Source organism: Panthera leo, chromosome E2 (assembly GCF_018350215.1).
Source record: "Panthera leo isolate Ple1 chromosome E2, P.leo_Ple1_pat1.1, whole genome shotgun sequence".
Lineage (NCBI taxonomy): Eukaryota > Metazoa > Chordata > Mammalia > Carnivora > Felidae > Panthera > Panthera leo.
In genome coordinates, this window is record NC_056693.1 from 13,589,735 (window position 1) to 13,607,590 (window position 17,856).

At 54.0% G+C, this 17,856-nt stretch overlaps 2 protein-coding genes across 13 annotated transcripts in view; one reads left to right on the forward strand and one right to left on the reverse strand.

Annotated features, from left to right (window-relative positions):
* Positions 1–17,856, reverse strand: part of TMEM91 (transmembrane protein 91) — a 20,410-nt gene continuing 2,554 nt past the window's right edge. The window contains exons 1-7 of one of the 11 annotated variants that reach the window (XM_042917659.1): positions 10,322–10,524; positions 9,933–9,940; positions 9,742–9,802; positions 7,273–7,377; positions 3,877–4,115; positions 1,051–1,200; positions 1–539 (exon numbers count right to left, since the gene is read on the reverse strand). In XM_042917659.1, coding sequence (XP_042773593.1) covers positions 381–539; positions 1,051–1,200; positions 3,877–4,115; positions 7,273–7,357 — 633 coding nt within the window. In that variant the 5' untranslated portion in view covers positions 7,358–7,377; positions 9,742–9,802; positions 9,933–9,940; positions 10,322–10,524 and the 3' untranslated portion in view covers positions 1–380. The other 10 variants (XM_042917656.1, XM_042917655.1, XM_042917661.1 and 7 more) reach the window with 10 other exon arrangements.
* B9D2 (B9 domain containing 2) lies at positions 10,596–16,966 on the forward strand. 2 transcript variants are annotated; one of them, XM_042917667.1, is made up of 4 exons: positions 10,596–10,683; positions 11,169–11,260; positions 13,971–14,096; positions 16,364–16,966. In XM_042917667.1, exons 2-4 carry the CDS (start codon positions 11,173–11,175, stop codon positions 16,675–16,677), a joined length of 528 nt encoding a protein of 175 aa, XP_042773601.1. In that variant the 5' UTR covers positions 10,596–10,683; positions 11,169–11,172; the 3' UTR covers positions 16,678–16,966. The 2 variants fall into 2 exon arrangements, with proteins under 2 accessions (XP_042773601.1, XP_042773600.1); XM_042917666.1 differs by having other exon boundaries at positions 10,660–10,747.

The window sequence follows — 17,856 nt, forward strand, 5'->3', positions numbered from 1 at the left end:
GATGTGAGGCTCAGAGAGGTCACGTGGGTCAAGGTTACACAGCTGAGGAATAAGCACTTGGAGCCCCGCTCTCTAATGCTCTGCGGACCACCGCGCTGTGAAGAGAACACTCTGCCCCTCTGGTTTCCCCTTCTCCAGCTCCGAGTTGTCGCGGAGCACCCTGGGGACAGCCTGCCCCTTCCTGGTCTCCGCACCCCCGCACACATACACACACAGACACAGGTTTGGCTGCGAGAGTGTCTGGAGTTTAATCTCGTTGCGGCGGCCAGGAAGGAGGCGGTGGCCGCTGCCGCCGCCGCCTCATCCACCCGGATTCTCCACGTTGCCCGCCGACGCGCCCGGTGCCGGCCCCTGATTCACAGTGAGGGCCGCGCGGGCAACTAGGGCGGCTCTCGGGAGGCCAGGTAGGCGGCCAGGGTCACCAGGGCGGCCGCATATGTGCACACGCCCAGCCCGACGGCGAGGACCCCCAGCAGGAAGGCGCGGCGGGAGGCAGCCCCTGCCCCCTGGACGTCCCCCTTGGCCCAAGCCTTGTTGGTCTGTGGAGGCGTTGGGCAGCGGTGACTCAGGCATCCCCTCATCCCACCCTGCTTCCCGCAGACCCGGACCCTTCCCTGAGCCCCTCCCACGCCGGTACACCCACGCACTCATTCATAGATTCCAAAACCAGGGAGCCGCTACTGTGGTCGGGCACAGGGGAGACTGGCTGGGTAATAAAAATATACATCTATTACTCTATGCCACTGTTCTAACTCGTTGGGACCTCATGGTGAACCAGAGGGAAGAATTATTCCCATTTTACAGATGAGGCACAGGGAGGTTAAGTGGCTTGTCCAAAAGTCTTAAGAGTGCGTCAGACCTAGGATTTGAGCTCAGGTTCTGAACCACCACTCTGGGCTTTCACTCTGAAACACTCATTTAACCCTTCAATGTTCCTACGTAGATCCTTCTCTCCACCTTGGTTTCCCCCCACATATAGCACCTCTGCTTTGTTTTGAATGCACTTTTCTCTTACATCCAGCCCCCTCCCAGCCACACCCACAGACTGACCTTCTGGGCCAGGCAGAAGGCAGCGATGCCCACAGGCCAGAAACAGCAGAGCATGGAGAAGACGGCCAAGCCAAGGTGATCGTGGGGTAGGAGCGGGGAGAGAAGGCTGCCCCCATCCCAGTCCGAGTCGCTGTCACTGGATGATGCATCCTATGGGTAGGAGAGGGCCTGGGTGGGCATCTCCACCTACCTTCCCTGCCCCACTGCTCTGCTCCCCACAGCCCCCAAAGACCAATACCAGGGCCTCCCCAGAAACAGCAAGAGAGGAAAATGTTCCAGGAGATAGGCTCTGAACTTTTCTACATCCTGGATCCCTTTGAGGGGAAGCTGTGTACCCTGTTTCCAAAGAGCCCCATTCACACCCAAAGTTTTATGTTCCATTTCAAAGACCACGGGGCCACTCACAGCCCCTGAAGTGGAGATAGATTGGGGGGTGGGGGCGCCTGGATGGCTCAGTCAGTTGAGTGAGCATCTGACTCTTGATTTCAGCTCAGGTCATTATCTCGAGGTTCATGAGTTGGAACCCCACATCGGGCTCTGCGCTGATGGTGCCGAGCCTGCTCTGGATTCTCTCTCTCCCCCACTCTGCCCCTCCCATGTGCGTGCTCTCTCTCTCTCTCAAAATAAATGAATAAACTTTAAAAAGAGAGAGAGACAGCTCCAGTGACCTAAATTACTAGGACAAACCTGCCTGCTGAAAACTAGAAATTCTATATTTTAAAAAATATTTTTGTTTTTTTGTTTCTAAATCTTGCATCAAATAGCTCACACAATTTTAAGTAATTCCTATAAGGCCAAAACTGAAATTAAAATCAGCAGAGAGGTCAAATGAACTGAGGCCTCTTTTGCGCTGCGGGCATTTGCCAATCCCAGAAAAATAGCCTTTCAATCAAACTGTGAACTAGATTAAAAGTGATCTCTAACTGGTAATGACCCCAGGTGGCTGACAGAAGCAAACCAAATCTTCTCAATGGTATGTACCTTCAGCCTAGGCCACAAAATAATAGTCCTAAAAATAATGTTTCAGGGGCACCTGGCTGGCTCAGTCAGTAGAGCACACGACCCTTAATCTCAGGGGCATGAGTTCAAGACCAACGTTGGGCATGGAGCCTCGTTAAAATTTAAAAGATAAATAAAAATAAAAATAATTTATCAAACATGATGACCAGCAATACATTCCAAACATAACCAGGCACATATGAAACCATAAATGAGAAGTAGCAAAAACAATAAGGTCTTCAAGGGATGCCTGGTGGCTCAGTTGGTTAAGCCACCGACTTCGGCTCAGGTCGCGATCTTGCAGTTTGTGGGTTCGAGCCCCGTGTTGGGCTCTGTGCTGACAGCTCAGAGCCTGGAGCCTGCTTCAGATTCTGGGTCTCCCTCTCTCCATCCGTCCCCCACTCGTGTTTGGTCTCTCTCAAAAGTAAATAAACTTTAAAAATAACAATACTAATAATAATAATAAGGCCCTCAAACTTTTCAAAGAATGGAATTATCAGACACATACAATGTCAGAGTGATGCTAACTGCCACAATGTGGTTGGCCGTGTTTCCAAAAATGGCCACAGCCATCTCTCTCATCCCACATGCCCTTCTTATAGTGTGACTGATACTCTTCCCACCAAGGGGTGAGGTCTGTGTCCCCTTTCCTTGAGTCTGGGCAGGCTGTGACTCACTCATAATTGGTAGAATGTGGTGAAAGTGATGCCACATGACTTCCGAGCATAGGTCAGAAAAGGTGAGGCAGCCTCTGCCTTACCAGAGCCCTCATGCTGAGGCTGAAGGCCCATAAGGACGCGGACTATGCTGAAGCTGCCATGTTGTGAGGAGGCCCAAACCAGCCTGCAAGGGGAGAGTCATTTATAAGCCCCAAGGTTAAGAGAGAGATACCCACCCAGCTCCCGGCTGCTTCAGCCATGGACTGTTTCAGCCCTAGCCGCCGGCTGACCGCAACCTCATGAAAGACCCTGAGGCAGAACCACCCAACCAAGTCCTTCCCAAATTGACCCATGGAAACCATGAGCCATAATGAGTGTTGCTGTTTTAAGCAACTAAGTTTTGAGGTGATTTCTTTCTTTTTTTTTTTTTTTTAACGTTTATTTATTTTTGAGAGAGAGAGACAGAGCATGACCAGGGGGCAGGGGCAGAGAGAGAGAGAGAATCTGAAGCAGGCTCCAGGCTCTGAGCCATTAGCACAGAGCCCGACGCAGGACTCAAACCCATGAACTTTGAGACCATGACCTGAGCCAAAGTCGGATGCTCACCCAAATGAGCTGCCCAGACGCCCCTGAGGTGATTTCTTATACAGGAATAGTAACTGGAAAACCATGTGTAACAAATAAAAGACAAGCAGGGCACCTGGCTGGCCCAGGCAGAAGAGCATGTGACTCTTGATCTCGGGGCGGTGAGTTTGAGCCCCACATTGGGTGAAGAGATTACTTAAAAATAAAATCTTGAAAAAAATATAAAAGACAAGCTTCACAGTAGATACAAGGAATAAGAAATTATACAAATTAACACATTAATTTGAAAAGAAGAGACCGGGGCCGGCACGGAAAGAGAAAGAAAATCAGAGAATAGGGGAGTCAGAAATCAGAGGGAAGACAGAGAACCAAAGACAAGGGAAGAAAGAGGAGTGACAAATCTGCAGAGAAAAGGTGAAGAAACCAGAACAGCAAAAACCATAACTAGGAATGTAGGAAGTCCACACGCAGTGGGAAGTGAGACCCCCCAGGCTGAAGGTAGGTACCCCAGCCAGCCAGGTGTTGGCCACAGCTGAGTTCGCCTCCCTCTCCCCCAGCTCCCACTAAGACCTGCTGCTCCTACCTCAAGGTCAGGGGGCCCTGGCTCCCCAAGGCCAGCGCTCACAGTGGGAAGAGGTGGTGGGAGGAGCTGCCAACCCTTCAGGGACTCTGCAAAGGCTGTCTCTCCAAAGGGAGGCCCCAGCTGGGGCTCACCAGGCTTCTGGATGGGGGGCCCACAGCCCACACCTGCCAGCAGAGGCTGTTGGAGCTCTCGAAGACTGGGGCTGTCCATGACTGGGGAGAGGCTCTGGGAAGGGTTTTCTGGAGGTAGAGGAAAGAAAAAAAAAAAAACAAAAAAAACAGTTATAACAAAGTCTCACCATCTTTCCCCTGACTCCTGACTCTGGAGAGATTCCTGGCAGAGACTATAGTTAGCTCATTGGCCATCAGACCCATTTTACAGATAGTAAAACCGAGGCCCCAAGCCTAAAAGACGCTGGGCCAAGTTGTGAAGACAACTCAGGGGTCTGTTATTATTATTGGGCAAGATATTATTATTGGGCAAAGATAATGTCCAAATAATATTATTGGACATTCAGTTCTGGGATTCTGTCTCCTCAGGCAAAAGCCACATACCTGTTGCACACTTATTCCAAACCGTGTCTTACACATTTACTTGCCCCATGAACTACACATCCCCTGCACCTGCAAGTCTGCACACTGAATACCCCAAACCCTTGCCACACATATTCATCCACTCCAGCCCAACCCCCACCTCCACCTGCTGGCATTCATCTCCCTGATGGCTCCTTGTATACTTGCCCTGAACAACATCAGCTCCCATTAAACACTCCTCTGGAGCCCCCAACCTGCTTACACACTCATCCCAAATGATTCCTCGCACACTCCTAGTGGCCCTAGCATCAGATCCCCCATTTGCACACGTACGCACAGGCTTCCCACGTATGCATCCCAGACACTCTCCATTGTTCCCATCACTCACTTCCCTTGCACACCTGCCCCAAACACCCGGTCCAAGCACCCCTCCCCTACTCCAACCACATCCACGGCCCTACACAATTGCCTGCACACTCATCAGCTCCCCCACACCTCCTGTTTTACCAGAATCCACCTTTGCACAACTCCCCCATAACAGCCCCAACCCACCACCCTCATACACATTCTACCTCAAGGAATAATGCCACCCCACCATCCCCCCTGAGGGCCCAAGCCTCCCGCCCTCACCAAACCTGGCTGGAGCCGATTTCCTCTCCAACGTTTGCCTCCCCATCCCCAACACTAGGACCCAGGGGAGGAGCAGTGCCGCCCACCTGTGCCCCTCACTCACCGCCCACGGCCATATGTTGGGACCTCCTGGGCCCCTGCACCGACACCCGCCCGGACCCTGCGGCCCGCAAGTGACTGAACTCAGCGAGCCCCGCGCTCCCTGGGATCTGGGCCTGGGGGGTGCCGGTTCTGCGCGTTCCTCTGGGCTCCCCCTCGGAGCCCCTGGCCCGCAGCGCGCGGGGGCGGGGATGGGGGCGGGGCGGCGGGCGGGCTCCCGGCTCCGCCCTCCGCCGCGGCCCGGGAGGGGGCCTTGAAGGCCGACGTCAGCGCCCAGCACGGAAACCCTGCCACCCGGGGTGTGTGGGAGCAAGCGGGGGGCTCCAAGGACGGTGGGCCCCGACCCCCCCTCGCCCAGGCCCAAGCGCTGCGGGGCGGAGGAGGGGGCGCCCCCGATTCTCCAGGGCCTTTCTGGCTCGGCCCGCCTCCACCCGCCCCGCCACTCTCCTTGCCCAATAATAATAACAGCAACAGCGGCTAACTGTGTGCACTGCTCTCAGTGCTGTGCATGGACGCATAGACATTTATTCCTCGCAAGGACTGAAGAGACACTGTCATTTACTGTCCTGTTGTAGGCAGGAGGAAACAGGCGCAGAGAGGTTGGGTTCTTGACTGTGAGCCTGACGCTAGTTCACTGAGTGCGGTCTAAGCCCGGACCCCTGGCCGGTGGGTTAGGGGATTTACAATCACGGTGGCTTTGACTCCTCTCGGCAGCTCTATTTCTATCTAAAGTTTTACAGATAAAGAGACTGAGGGTCAGAGGTGTGTGCTCACTTGGCCGAGGTAAACAGCTGGAGCCAGGACCGGCAGATTTGTACCCCAGGGCTGTTTTCCTTGCTGGCCCAAGGGAAGGGGAGGAAATAGGGCAAAAGGGTACGGTGGGAGCTTCCACGCAAAGGAGGCCGAGGTGGGAGAGGGCCAGGAATGGGGTGATGTGCTGGTTATCAGGTGGCGCAAGTGGTGGTTACCCGTCCGTGTTTAGACCCACACAGACCCGAGTTACTTTCCAGGCTCTTCAGGGCACCTGCTCTGTGTCCTCGGTACAATGGCATCACCTCTCGGAACCGTCATGTTTTCACCTGTGAAATGGGCTAAACACTCCTTGCCTTTTAGACGTGATAACATCCGTAAAGCACTTAGATCAGGCGCGATACCCAGCGTCCACCATTTACCCAAAGCCGGGCAATATAGGCACTCTGAGTGTGTTTGATGATGTTTAGGAGTATTATCATCAACTTCCGGCTCCCATCAGTCTCGGTAAGGGACACTCCTCGCCCCGGAGGACTCTCTCCCTCATGGAGTCCACCCAGCTTGCGCTGGCTTCCTCTGCCCAGAAGCCCTCCTTATCACTAGGCCCAGTCAAACTGGACGATTCCCCTCTTGATGCGGGGCTGGCCAGAGTTCCCTCGCTCCAGGGCTCCAGGGCTCCGTGCCAAGAGTCCAGACGCTGGAGTTGGCACGGGCCCCACTCCCAGGGAGAGCAGATGGTGTCTGCAAGTGCAACTTGGCGCAGGCAGAGTTTCTGGCAGACGACAGGCAGGGGAGGGAAGAGAGGGACCTGCAGCAGGACTGTGTTATCTGGGAGAGATAACCTGCTACTATCTCCTTAACCCGGCTCTGGTGGTTTTTTTCATGCAGCTAATCACTATGAAACATATGATATCTTTCTATCCTTTGTAGTTTGACTCCTCCCACATCGGTATCCACTCCAGGAGCCGGGATTCGATCCCTTTTGTTCACCGCTGTGCCTCAGGGCCTAGAACAGTGCCTGGCACAAAGTAGCCCTTCAGTACGTATTTGTGGGGACGGGGGCATGAATACTCACAAGCCTGTTGACTTTTTTTTTTTTTTTTTTTTAAGTTTATGGAGAGTGGGGGGAGGGGCAGAGAGAGAGGGAAAGAGAGAGAGAATCCCAAGCAGGCTCTGTGTCTGACGGCAACTGACTCTTGATTTCTGCTCGGGTCACCATCTTGGGGCTCCTGGGTTCCGCACCGACAGTGTGGAGCCCGCTGGGGATTCTCTCTCTCTCTCCCTCTCTTTCTGCCCCTCCCCCACTCTATCTCTTACAATAAAATAAAATAAGATAAGATAAAATAAAATAATAAAATAAAACTGAAAAAAAAAATAGAATTACCAGAGGAGCCAGCATTTCTACTCCTGTGTACGTACCCCCAAAGAACTGAAAGCAGGGTCTTGAAGAAGTATTTGTAACGCTTCATAGGAGTGTTATTCGCCACATCTGGAAGATGAAATCACACCAGTGTCCATCAGTAGAGCACTGGGTGAAGAAAATGTGGTATATTTTCTCACAGTCCGTGAGTTCGAGCCCCGCCTCAGGCTCTGTGCTGACAGCCTGGAGCTTGCTTCAGATTCTGGGTCTCCCTCTCTCTCTGCCCCTCCCCCGCTCGTGCTCTGTCTCTCTGCGTCTCTCAAAAATGAATAAAGGTTAAAGAAATTAATCTAAAAACAAAAAGGATACGTGAAATAGTCCATTTCAAAAGTAACAACGCGAAGACCCATCAATAATAGCGAACATTCACAGTGCTTCCTATTTTCCAGCACTGTCCTAAATTCATTAGACATTTGTACTAATTACCTATGGCTGCATAACAAATCATTCCCCAACACCTGGTGGCTTCAAACAAACATTTATCAGCTAACATCGTCTCTGTTGGTCAGGAATCTGGCAATGGCTTGGCTGGGTGGTTATGACTCCAGGTGTCTCATGAAGTTCCAGTCAGCATGCTGGCCAGAGCTATAGTCATCTGAAGATCTAACCGGGGTTGGAAGATCTGCTTCCAACACGGATCACGCACGTGGTGTTGGCTGCCGGCAAGAGGCTTTAGTTCTTCTCCACATGGGTCTCTCCAATGGCTGCTTCTCTGCCATCACGACATGGTGGTGGCCGACCTCCCCATCGGAGCCATCCGAGAGAAAGAGCAAGGAGGAAGACTCAACGCCTTTTATGACCTAGTCTCGGAAGTCACACAGCAACACTTCGGCCATATTCTATTGGCTACGAGGAAGTTTTGAGTGAAGCTCAGACTCAAGGGGAGAGGAACTGGTTTCCATGTAATTGAAAGAAGGTATATCGGGGCACCTGGTGGCTCAGTCGATTGAGTGCCCAACTCTTGATTTTGGCCTAGGTCATGATCCCAGGGTCTTGGGATCAAGCCCCGTGTGGGACTCCATGCTGGGCATGGAGCCTGCTTAGGATTCTCTCTCCCTCTCTCTCTGACCCTCCCCGCCCCCATGCTTGCTCATTCTCTCTCTCTCAAAAAATTAGTTATTAAAAAATAAATTTAAAAAATAAAAGAAAATAAAGAAAGAAAGAAGGCACATCCCAGAATCTGTGGCTAGGGGTGCCTGACTGGCTCATCCTGAAGAGCATGTGAGTCTTGATCTCAGGGTCGTGAGTTCGAGCCCCACAGTCAGGCATAGAGCTTACTAAAAAAATAAAATAAAAATAAATAAATAAATAAATAAATAAATAAATAAATAAAATTAATTGTGGGCATATTTTATTTTTTAAGTTTTTAAACTTATTTATTTTGAGAGTGAGTGAGCACGTACAAGTAAGAGAGAGAATACCAAGCAGGCTCCACACTTAGCACAGAGCTGGGCTTGGGGCTGGATCCCCCAACCGTGAGATCATGACCTGAGCCGAAATCAAGACTCGGTCACTTAACTGACTGAGCCACCCGAGGGCTCCAGTGTGAGCATATTTTAAAACAACTTCATATATTAACTCATCAGGTCCTGACAACAGTCCAACAAGATGGGGCCTATCATTCATCCTCACATTATAGAAAAGAAAAGCAAGATACAGAGAGGCTAGAAGTCACACAGAAGGTGAAGAGCTGAGACTTACATCTAGGTAGTTGACCTGGAACCATTTTCTTAATCACTAATATCAACTAGTAGGGAGAAAACCAGTAAAAAAAAAAAAAAAATTAAGGAGCACTGACAGGATTGGACTGGTTGGATGTGGGAAGTTTTGTTTTGTTTTAGTTTTTAATGCTTCTTTATTTTTAAGACAGACAGAGCATGAGCAAGGAAGGGGCAGAGAGAGAGGGAGACACAGAATCCGAAGCAGGCTCCAGGCTCTGAGCTGTCAGCACAGAGCCCGACGCGATGCAGGGCTCGAACCCACAGTCGGGGAGATGGTGACCTGAGCTGAAGTCAGGTGCGCTGTTAGTGATGGAGTCTTGGATGATACCCAGGCACAACCTCCATATGCCCTTGAATACTGAAAGACGTGTATCCAAGAAAGGAAGGACAGCAGAGAGGTTAATAACATCAAGTTTAGGGGCAGAGTTAGAACTACAGTCAATGTGATTTAAGGCAAATGATTTTGCCCCAATTTTTTCATCTTAAACAAAGCTGATATTAACTGCCCTGTGGGATGTCTCAGGATTAAACAAAATCATGCAATCAAAACGATCAGTTTACAGGGTCTGGCATAGAAAATACACTCAATAAATGGTAGCTTTCAAATATACCTATTAGTGAAATGTAATCCTATTGAATTATTTTCTGTATATTAATACTATTCTATTCGAATGTTGCCCCCTCCCTATAATTTTGACTTCGGGATGCTCACTTGTGTAGCCTCATTTTGGGAAAAGTCGAAAAATGAATTTCCTTTGGACTCCTGGTCTGGCCTAGAGGAATAGGGACGAGGGTTCAAGTGGACTTAGAGGGTGAAGGCACACTGCTCACGAAATCAGAGTATGTCGGTGCGTCGGACTCGGTCCTTCTACTTATACCCATTACACAGATGCGATAACAGACCTGGAGACCTGCAGGGGCACATGACCAGTTGCTGGCAGACTCCAGCCTTCAAGAACCAGATTTTCTGCAGAAAAAAGAGGCCTCAGTTCCTCATTTCTCATCCCCTTTCCCCCACGCTCCCCCTTCTTACTCAGAATCAGCACTAACAGTATTTCCGAGAAGGAAGTTGGATTTATCAGTCCGTGAGGAGCCACAGGAAACCCCCCAAAAAGGAAGGAAAACCCCTCTCCCCAACTTGAGTTTCTCGGAAGGAGGAAGAATGTTTTTCATAAAGACAGGGGGATGCAGGCAGTGACCTTGAGGGAGATTCCCCTTTGGTCCTGGTTGGGAGAGAGCGTTCGAGGAGGCAGGCAGCGTGGATGGAATCGCTTATTTTGTGAGGAAGGTACCTGGCAGAAACAGTTGGCGCGCAAATTTCCTCAGCCACACTCAAGATGGCAGCTGCCCGACCACGCCCCAAATGGCGGAACCTTGAGTGTGCGGAGAGACGCTTTTCCCAAAATGGAGAGGGGGAGAGAAAACGTCCATCACATATTAGCCCCGCCCCGAAGACTGCTAGGGCCAATTAGCGACCCGTAGGGCGGGTGCAAGACCAGGGGAGGAGGCTGCTGTTGCCCCAGCAACAACCAGGGAGCCCGAAGGCGGGCGCAGCTTCGGAGGGATCAGCTCCTCAGGTCTCTCGCTGCCGGGAAGGTCCTGGGAGAGGCGCGAGCCAAGCCTAGGAAGTCAGCATCCGCGGAGAGAGGGACAGGTCAGGCCCATGAACTGCAATCCCCGCTGTCTCTTGGCCCGACCTAACCGTTAGGTGTTCTGAGGTAGGAATAACGCATGCCTGGGCTTAGGGGCGGGGCTAAGGCGGCCCTGCACTTAAAAGGCCTGCGCCTTTTGGCGCTTGCGGGATTCCGACGTGAAGAGGCGGGGCTTTGTGCCTGTGGGCGGGGCCATGGGCCTTCGGGGCGGGGCTTTCCGCTGCGCGGAGTTTAAGGAAGAGGTTATTTTAGAAGCGGGTAGAGAGATGCCAGCTTCTCCCTCAGCTCTCACCCTACCCCCGTCATTTTTCCCGGGCTGTCCTGGAGGGGCGGCCAGGCTCATGGTTAAGGCGGCAGCCTCAGTAGTTTGACGAAACTAGCCTGGAATCCTACTGCCCCTTATTTGGTAGGCCTCAGTTTCCCCATCTGTCGAGTGGACATAATAGAACACTTACTTCACAGGGCTGTGATTACATTTTTCCCTCAGGGCCATGGCTGAGGTGCACGTGATCGGGCAGATCATGGGGGCCACCGGGTTCTCGGAAAGTAGCCTCTTCTGCAAGTGGGGCATCCACACAGGTATTCTGGGGCCTGGTTCATTTCCCCACCCAGACCTCCAAGCCCAGAGTTTCTACCCCCCTTCCTTGACTCCCTCGCCTAGTCCCCGATCCTCCTCTTCCATTGGCTCTCAGGACTCCTAGCCATGACCACACTCTGACAATGTGAATCTCACACTCCTTCCTTGCTCTTCCCATCTCATATCTGTGGGAGCTCTGGCTCCCCTTCTCTGAACACAAAGCCCCTGAGGATATGGGACTACAGGCTAGATTCCCCCCCACCCCACCCACACAGACACACTCCCAATCCTCAAAACACTAAACAGCCTATCCCCACTGGACTTCATTCACTGTCTTGGGGGTGGGGGGCCTGGGTCCCCCTCCCATCTCCATTCGTTGCTTAACAGTCTCCATGTATTAAATTCTTACTGTAAAATGGGTTTCCATCCCAGATTTACAGAGAAGAGGCCACCCTACTGTATCCATAATTCTCTGTGAGAATGTAGGAACCCCTTTCTATCAGTCATTCAGGTTCATCCACACAGGTGCAGGAGAGACTTTGGAAGCCCCAGTTTTCCCCATCAGAGACAGCATAGCATCAAGGGTAGGGCCATAGGCTGCCGGATCTGGGCTCAAATGCTAAGTCCCTCACCTATTGAGTGGTGGCCTTTGGACTTGACCTCTCTAGGCCTCAGTCTCCTTGTCTTAAAAGGAAGCTAATAGCAGCTAAGAGGCAGCAGAGTGTTAAGAGTGGACTGCCTGAGTTCAAAACCACATATTAATTACGTGACCTTGGGCACTTGTCTTTGCCTTGATTTCCCTGTCTGTACAATGGGAATAATAGCAATACTTAACTTGTTGTAAGGACTAAATGAATATCAACCAGCACTGAGAAGAGGGCCTGACCCAGTAAGCATTTGCCTCACTTGTGTAGAAACTGGTTGGGGTTCTGTTAGTAAAGCCTTGGGTGTGTTGCGCAGCACAGATAAATGCTCATGAAATAGCGTGGCTATTGCCGCCTTCATCTCTGGAGGCCCTGGGTCCTTTGCGATTTCCCTAGTGGGTAGAGTGGTGGCTGAGATCCCCCAGGGAAATTGGGGTCCTCCAGCTGAGCAGATGAGAGGCAGACCCTGGAGTCAGACTTGGTTTCCAGTCTGGACCCCACCACTCACCTGCTCTGTGACCCTGGCCAGGTGCTAACTGCACCCCCCCCTCCCCGTCCCCCACTTGGAGCCTCATTTTCCTCATTTGTAAAGTGGTAGAGTGGGAATATTTGTCTTTCATAGGGGTGTTGGGAAATCTCGTAAGTGAAGAACCTGACTCAAGGCCTGGTACTTTCCTCATCTGGCCCAGAAGGAAGAGATCACCAACATGATTTTTATTATTTCAGGGGGCTCTTGGTGGTGGTGGTGGGGCGGGGGGAGTTAATCCAGCAGAGAGCTCAGGGGCAGCCAGATAAAGGGCTTGGGCCCTGCAGTCAGAGCACAGTTTGAGTCCAGCGCCACCGTGGGACATTGGTAAACTGCATTCCTGCTGTGCCCAGCATGGACGACAGTGCTTGGCCCACAGCAGGTGTTCAATAAGTGTTTCGGGGGACTAAATGGCCAAGTGACTTTCCTTCTCCTTTCTTTACCTATAAAATGGGGATTATATCAGCACCCACTTCCTAGGAGCCCTTACTTGTCCAACAAACATGTATTGAGCACCTTCTGTGTACAAAGATCCTGAGTTTGAAGTCCTGGGGACCCAGCAGTATACAAGAGACAGACATGCTCTCCTAGGGCTCCCAGTAGAGGAGACAGGAAATAAAAGAGCAGGTAAGGAAATGAGCAGAGTGGTTACTGACAGTGGTAGGTACCAGAAGAAATGAGAGGAGATGATGAGACAGGGACTCGTGTTTGGATAGGAGGGTGAGGGAGCACCCCTCTGGGAAAGTGGCACTGGAGCCTATCCCTGAAGGATGAGGAAAAGCCACGTAAGGGCAAATCCAGAAGCAGAGCTTTCTGGGCAGAGTCAACAGCCAGTGCAAAGGCCCCGGGGGTGGGGGGAAGAGAACAGAAATGGGGGCAGTGAGGCTAGAGGGTGGTGACAGGAGAGTGGTCGGAGAGGAGTTCAGGAAGGGAGCATAGGCCAGGCCATGGAGGGCCTTGTGGGCTACAGAGGAGAGTCTAAACTAGGGGGTGGGGAGGGGATTTAGAGCCCTAGAGGGCAGATTAAGTGAATTGATTTCAGCACAGCCTCTGGCACTCAGGAAGCAGTGCATTTTTGCTATTCTTTTCACCCTCCGGAGGATTGCTGTTATTATGCACCTTTCACCCTGTGCTGGTGCTCTTGAAGGGACATCCTTGGCCCCATCTTTGTCCTTGGACTAGGCCTCTAAACATGGGGTGAAGAGTCAGAAAATGATATCCAACACTTACCCAGCACTCACTCTGCCCCCCTGACACTGTGCTGAGGGCTTTCTGTGTATTAGCTCGTTTAATCTTTTCAGAAAACTCTGAGGGATATGTCAGGAGGACACCCATCTTACAGAAGGGGAGACCAAGGCAGAGGAAGGTAACTCGCCCAAGGTTGCACAGGCAGGGAGAAGTAGTACCAGGATTTGAACCCAGACATTTGGCTCTAGATTCCACACTTTGTAACCCCTGACCCCCCAAAGCCAGGGAGAAACAGGTTCCTCCAGCCACAATGGCCTCCCCTTCCTGATGTCTGCTTCCTACCCCTCCCTGCAGGGGCAGCGTGGAAGCTCCTGTCGGGCATACGGGAGGGCCAAACACAGGTGGACACCCCCCAAGTAGGGGACATGGCCTACTGGTCCCACCCCATCGACCTGCACTTCGCCACCAAAGGCCTCCAAGGTGGGTTCCTGGCCTGGGCCCCAGGCTGCCCTCTGGGGCCCTTTCCTGGCCAGGCCTGGTCGCAGAGAGGCTCTCTGCAGGCTGGCTCTAGGTGTGCAAGACTAGGCCGGCCAGGGCTGCAGGGGGTGAGGGGAAGGTGGGGACCAGGGGGAGAGGGGAGGTGGCTTTCGAAGAGACAAACAGGAGGCTTCAATCAGGAGGAAGCTGGGAGGGGGTGATGAGGGAGAGAGGGCTGGTAGCTGTTTCTGCAGTCCTGGCTCCCCAGCTGCTCACAGGGGAAGCGAGTATGCGGGGGAGGAAGGGTATCAGAAAGCCTTTTCTCGTGGAAAATTTAGATCACTGGAGAGGAGTGGATTCTAGGAAACAGCCTAAGTCAACATGACATGTGTTTCAACAATACAAATAATATTTACTGAGCGTCTGCCCTGCGCCCAGCCTGTGTTGGGCGATGCCAGGGAAATGTTGGTGATTGAGACAGCCCCCCAGCCCTGTCCTCATCGGATTCACCATCTCTTGTGGGGGAGACAGACCTGTCCCAGATAGTGGCATCCCAGAGTGGGCAGGACTGGAATGGGGGATCCTAGAGGGTAGGGGAGTCCAGAGGAGAAGCCTGACTGCGAGGGAATTCGGGGAGAGCTTCCTGGAGGAGGGGGTGTTTGAGCTTTGCTGTGAAGGGCTAGTAGGAGCTTGTACGGCAGAGGGATGGAAGAAGGTTCTAGGCGGAGAGCTGCGTATGAAAGGCCCAAAGGGGAAAGTGAGCCAGGGGCCTTTGGAGGATCGAGGATAAACAGGAGAAGGGCCAGGGATGAGGTGGCAGGGGACAGGGGACAGGCCGTGGAGCTGAGGCCATCTCCAGAAGGTGCTCGGGAGCCGTAGCCCGTGACAGACATGTCAGATTTCAATTTTAAAAGATTCTTCTGGCTGCCTGTGGCTGATGGGCCGGAGTATGAGGCAGGCGACTGTCCTTCAGTTCTGCAGACCCCACATCCTCCAGTATGGTCACCGTCTTTGCCTCCTCTTTCCTCAACCCCCACTCTGCCCACCCAGAAATCCCTTTGGCTCTACCTTTGGAATGTATCCTAAATCCCCCCCACTTCTCTCTCTGGTCTCTTGGTCTGTCCATCCTCACCTTTCACCTGGATATTACAGTAGCCTCTTCCCTGTGCTCCATAGTCTGTTCCCCTCTGAACACCCAAGTTGGGTCATATTCTTGTCTCTACACAGAACCCCCTCCCCCCCCCATGGTCCCCATCTTACTCGGTAAAAGCCAAAGATTTATCCTGGATCATAGTCAATTTGAGACAATCTGGTCTGTCACCTCCTGTCCCTCTGTCCCTCTCTCAGTCCAGCCTCACTGGCGCCACCAGCCAGCTCCCACCTCAGGGCCTTTGCACACACTGTTCCCTCTCCTGGGGGCGTGCTTCCCCAGATGTCCATCCACATGGCTAGCTCCGTTCCCTCAAGCATTCGCTCAACCGTCACCTTCTCGGAAAAGCTTCTCTTGATCACCCACTTTCTAAAACTCCATCCCCACCCCCACCATACCCAGCTTTATTTTTCTCCAGAGCAGTTATCACCATCTGACATACCCTGTAATTTGCTTATTTACTACATTCGTTGTCTAGGATGTCAGGAATTTTTGTCTGCTCTGTTCACCACTGTGTCCCCAGCTTCTAGAATAGGGCCTAGCGCAGGCGGCGGTGGGGGGGGGGCGCAGAAAGGAGGGTGAAATGGGGCCAGGTCTCCAAGGGCTTTTGCCTACCGGGTTGAGGAGCTGAACTGTGTTCTAAGGACATTGAGAAACCTATGGATGTGGGAGAAAGATGCTTCCAACTGCCAGGTCGGAAGGTGCATTGGAGGGGCAGGAAGGAACGCCCTGGGCCCAGAGAGCACAGAGTGGGCTGTGGGGAGGGAAGGAGGTGTCCCGGACAAGGCCCAAGGCGTTCACCTGGGGACTGGACTGCCCTGAAATGGGGGCACAGAAGAGGAGGCCACAGGAAGGGATGTCCGCAGAGGCCAGATCCAGAGGGCCTGGGGCGTTGAGGTTGGAATTGATAGTGAGGGCACTGGGGAGCCAGGGAGGGGTTTTCAGCAGGGGAGGGAAGTAGATTCAGAAAGATTCCTTTGGCTGCCTTGTGAATGGGAGAGAAGGCTGGGGCAGAAACCCAGCGGGGAGGGGACTGGACCAGTGGGGATCAAGGAGATGGGGATCCAGGAGGGGGAGACGGAGCTCCACCATCGCTCCTTTCCTCCCTCCCGTCCTGCAGGCTGGCCCCGACTCCATCTCCAGGTGTGGTCGCAGGACAGCTTCGGCCGCTGCCAGCTCGCAGGCTACGGTTTTTGCCACGTGCCCAGCAGTCCGGGCACCCACCAGCTGGACTGCCCCACATGGCGGCCCCTGGGCAGCTGGCGGGAGCAGCTGGCACGGGCCTTTGTGGGCGGCGGCCCTCAGCTGCTGCACGGGGACGCCATCTACAGTGGGGCCGACCGCTATCGCCTGCACACGGCCGCCGGTGGCACTGTGCACCTTGAGCTGGGCCTGCTGCTGCGCCACTTCGACCGCTATGGTGTGGAATGCTGACCCTGCCCCAGCCGCCACTCGCAGGCCCTTATCCACACCCGGCTACCTATGGAGGGGCAGGATGGCCCGGTGGTCAGAAGCGTGGGTGGGTCCGGAGACTGTCAGATCTGACCCCAGCCAAGGCAGGCCATGGCTTCTGTCCTGGCCAGCACCTCAAGCCCAGTGGCTGCCCCTCTCAGGTCCAGTTTCCCCATCTGTAAAATGGGGGCAGTTAAGTGTGTGAGGTCGCAGGGTGTTGGGTGAGAAGAGACTGCGCACCGAAGTGCTCAATAAAGGAGCAGTTCTTACAGGTGTGGGTGCCTTCCTGACTTCATCTGTCAGAGGTCTTGTGCCCTCCTGTCCTCCCACTGACACCCTCCTTCAGGTCCCCACCTTCTGACAGACCCACTTCCCCCATCTTGTGCCTCAACCTCTGCCTCCTCCCCACTCTGGGGACCCCTCTTGTGACCCCCTCTCTTTGGGGCTCCTTGCTCCCCTGTGCGCCTCTCCCCACTGGGTCCCCGTCTCCTGGCTGACCCTCTTCCCCTCTGCTCCAGCCTCCCACCCTCTCTCCTCTGGGGTCCCCGCTCTCTGATCCCCTGTGCCATGTGTCCCCAGCCTCCGATTGAGCCCTCCCCGCCAGATCTTCATTCTCTCCACGACCCCGCGCAGCCCTCAAAGCCACACGCAACCCGTCTGCCCGCTTAGGTTGCGCTCAGCCGCCAGGAGGCAGCACCCTGTTCGCGGGGCGGAGCCGGGGTGTCCGCCCCCTCCCCCCGGGGCCTGAGGGACCCCCCTCGGAGCCCGCCCACGCGAGATGAGGACGGTGGCCCGGCCCCCCCATGTCCTCCCCCTGGGGGCCGCCCCCGCCCCGCGCGCTTCCTGGGTGGGGCCGGGGCGGCTTCAAAACCCCCCGCCGCCCCAGCCGGTCCCCGCCACTGCCGCCGCCGCCGCCCTTCGCGCCCCGGGCGTCCCACCCCCTCCTCCCGCCGCGGATCCGCCAGACAGCGAGGCCCCCGGCCGGGGGCAGGGGGGACGCCCCCTCCGGGGCACCCCCCGGCTCGGAGCCGCCCGCGGGGCCGGCCTCGGCCGGGAGCGGAGGAAGGAGCCGCCGAGGAGCAGCCTGAGGCCCCAGAGTCTGAGACGAGCCGCCGCCGCCGCCCCCGCCGCCGCCGCCGCCGCCACTGCGGGGAGGAGGGG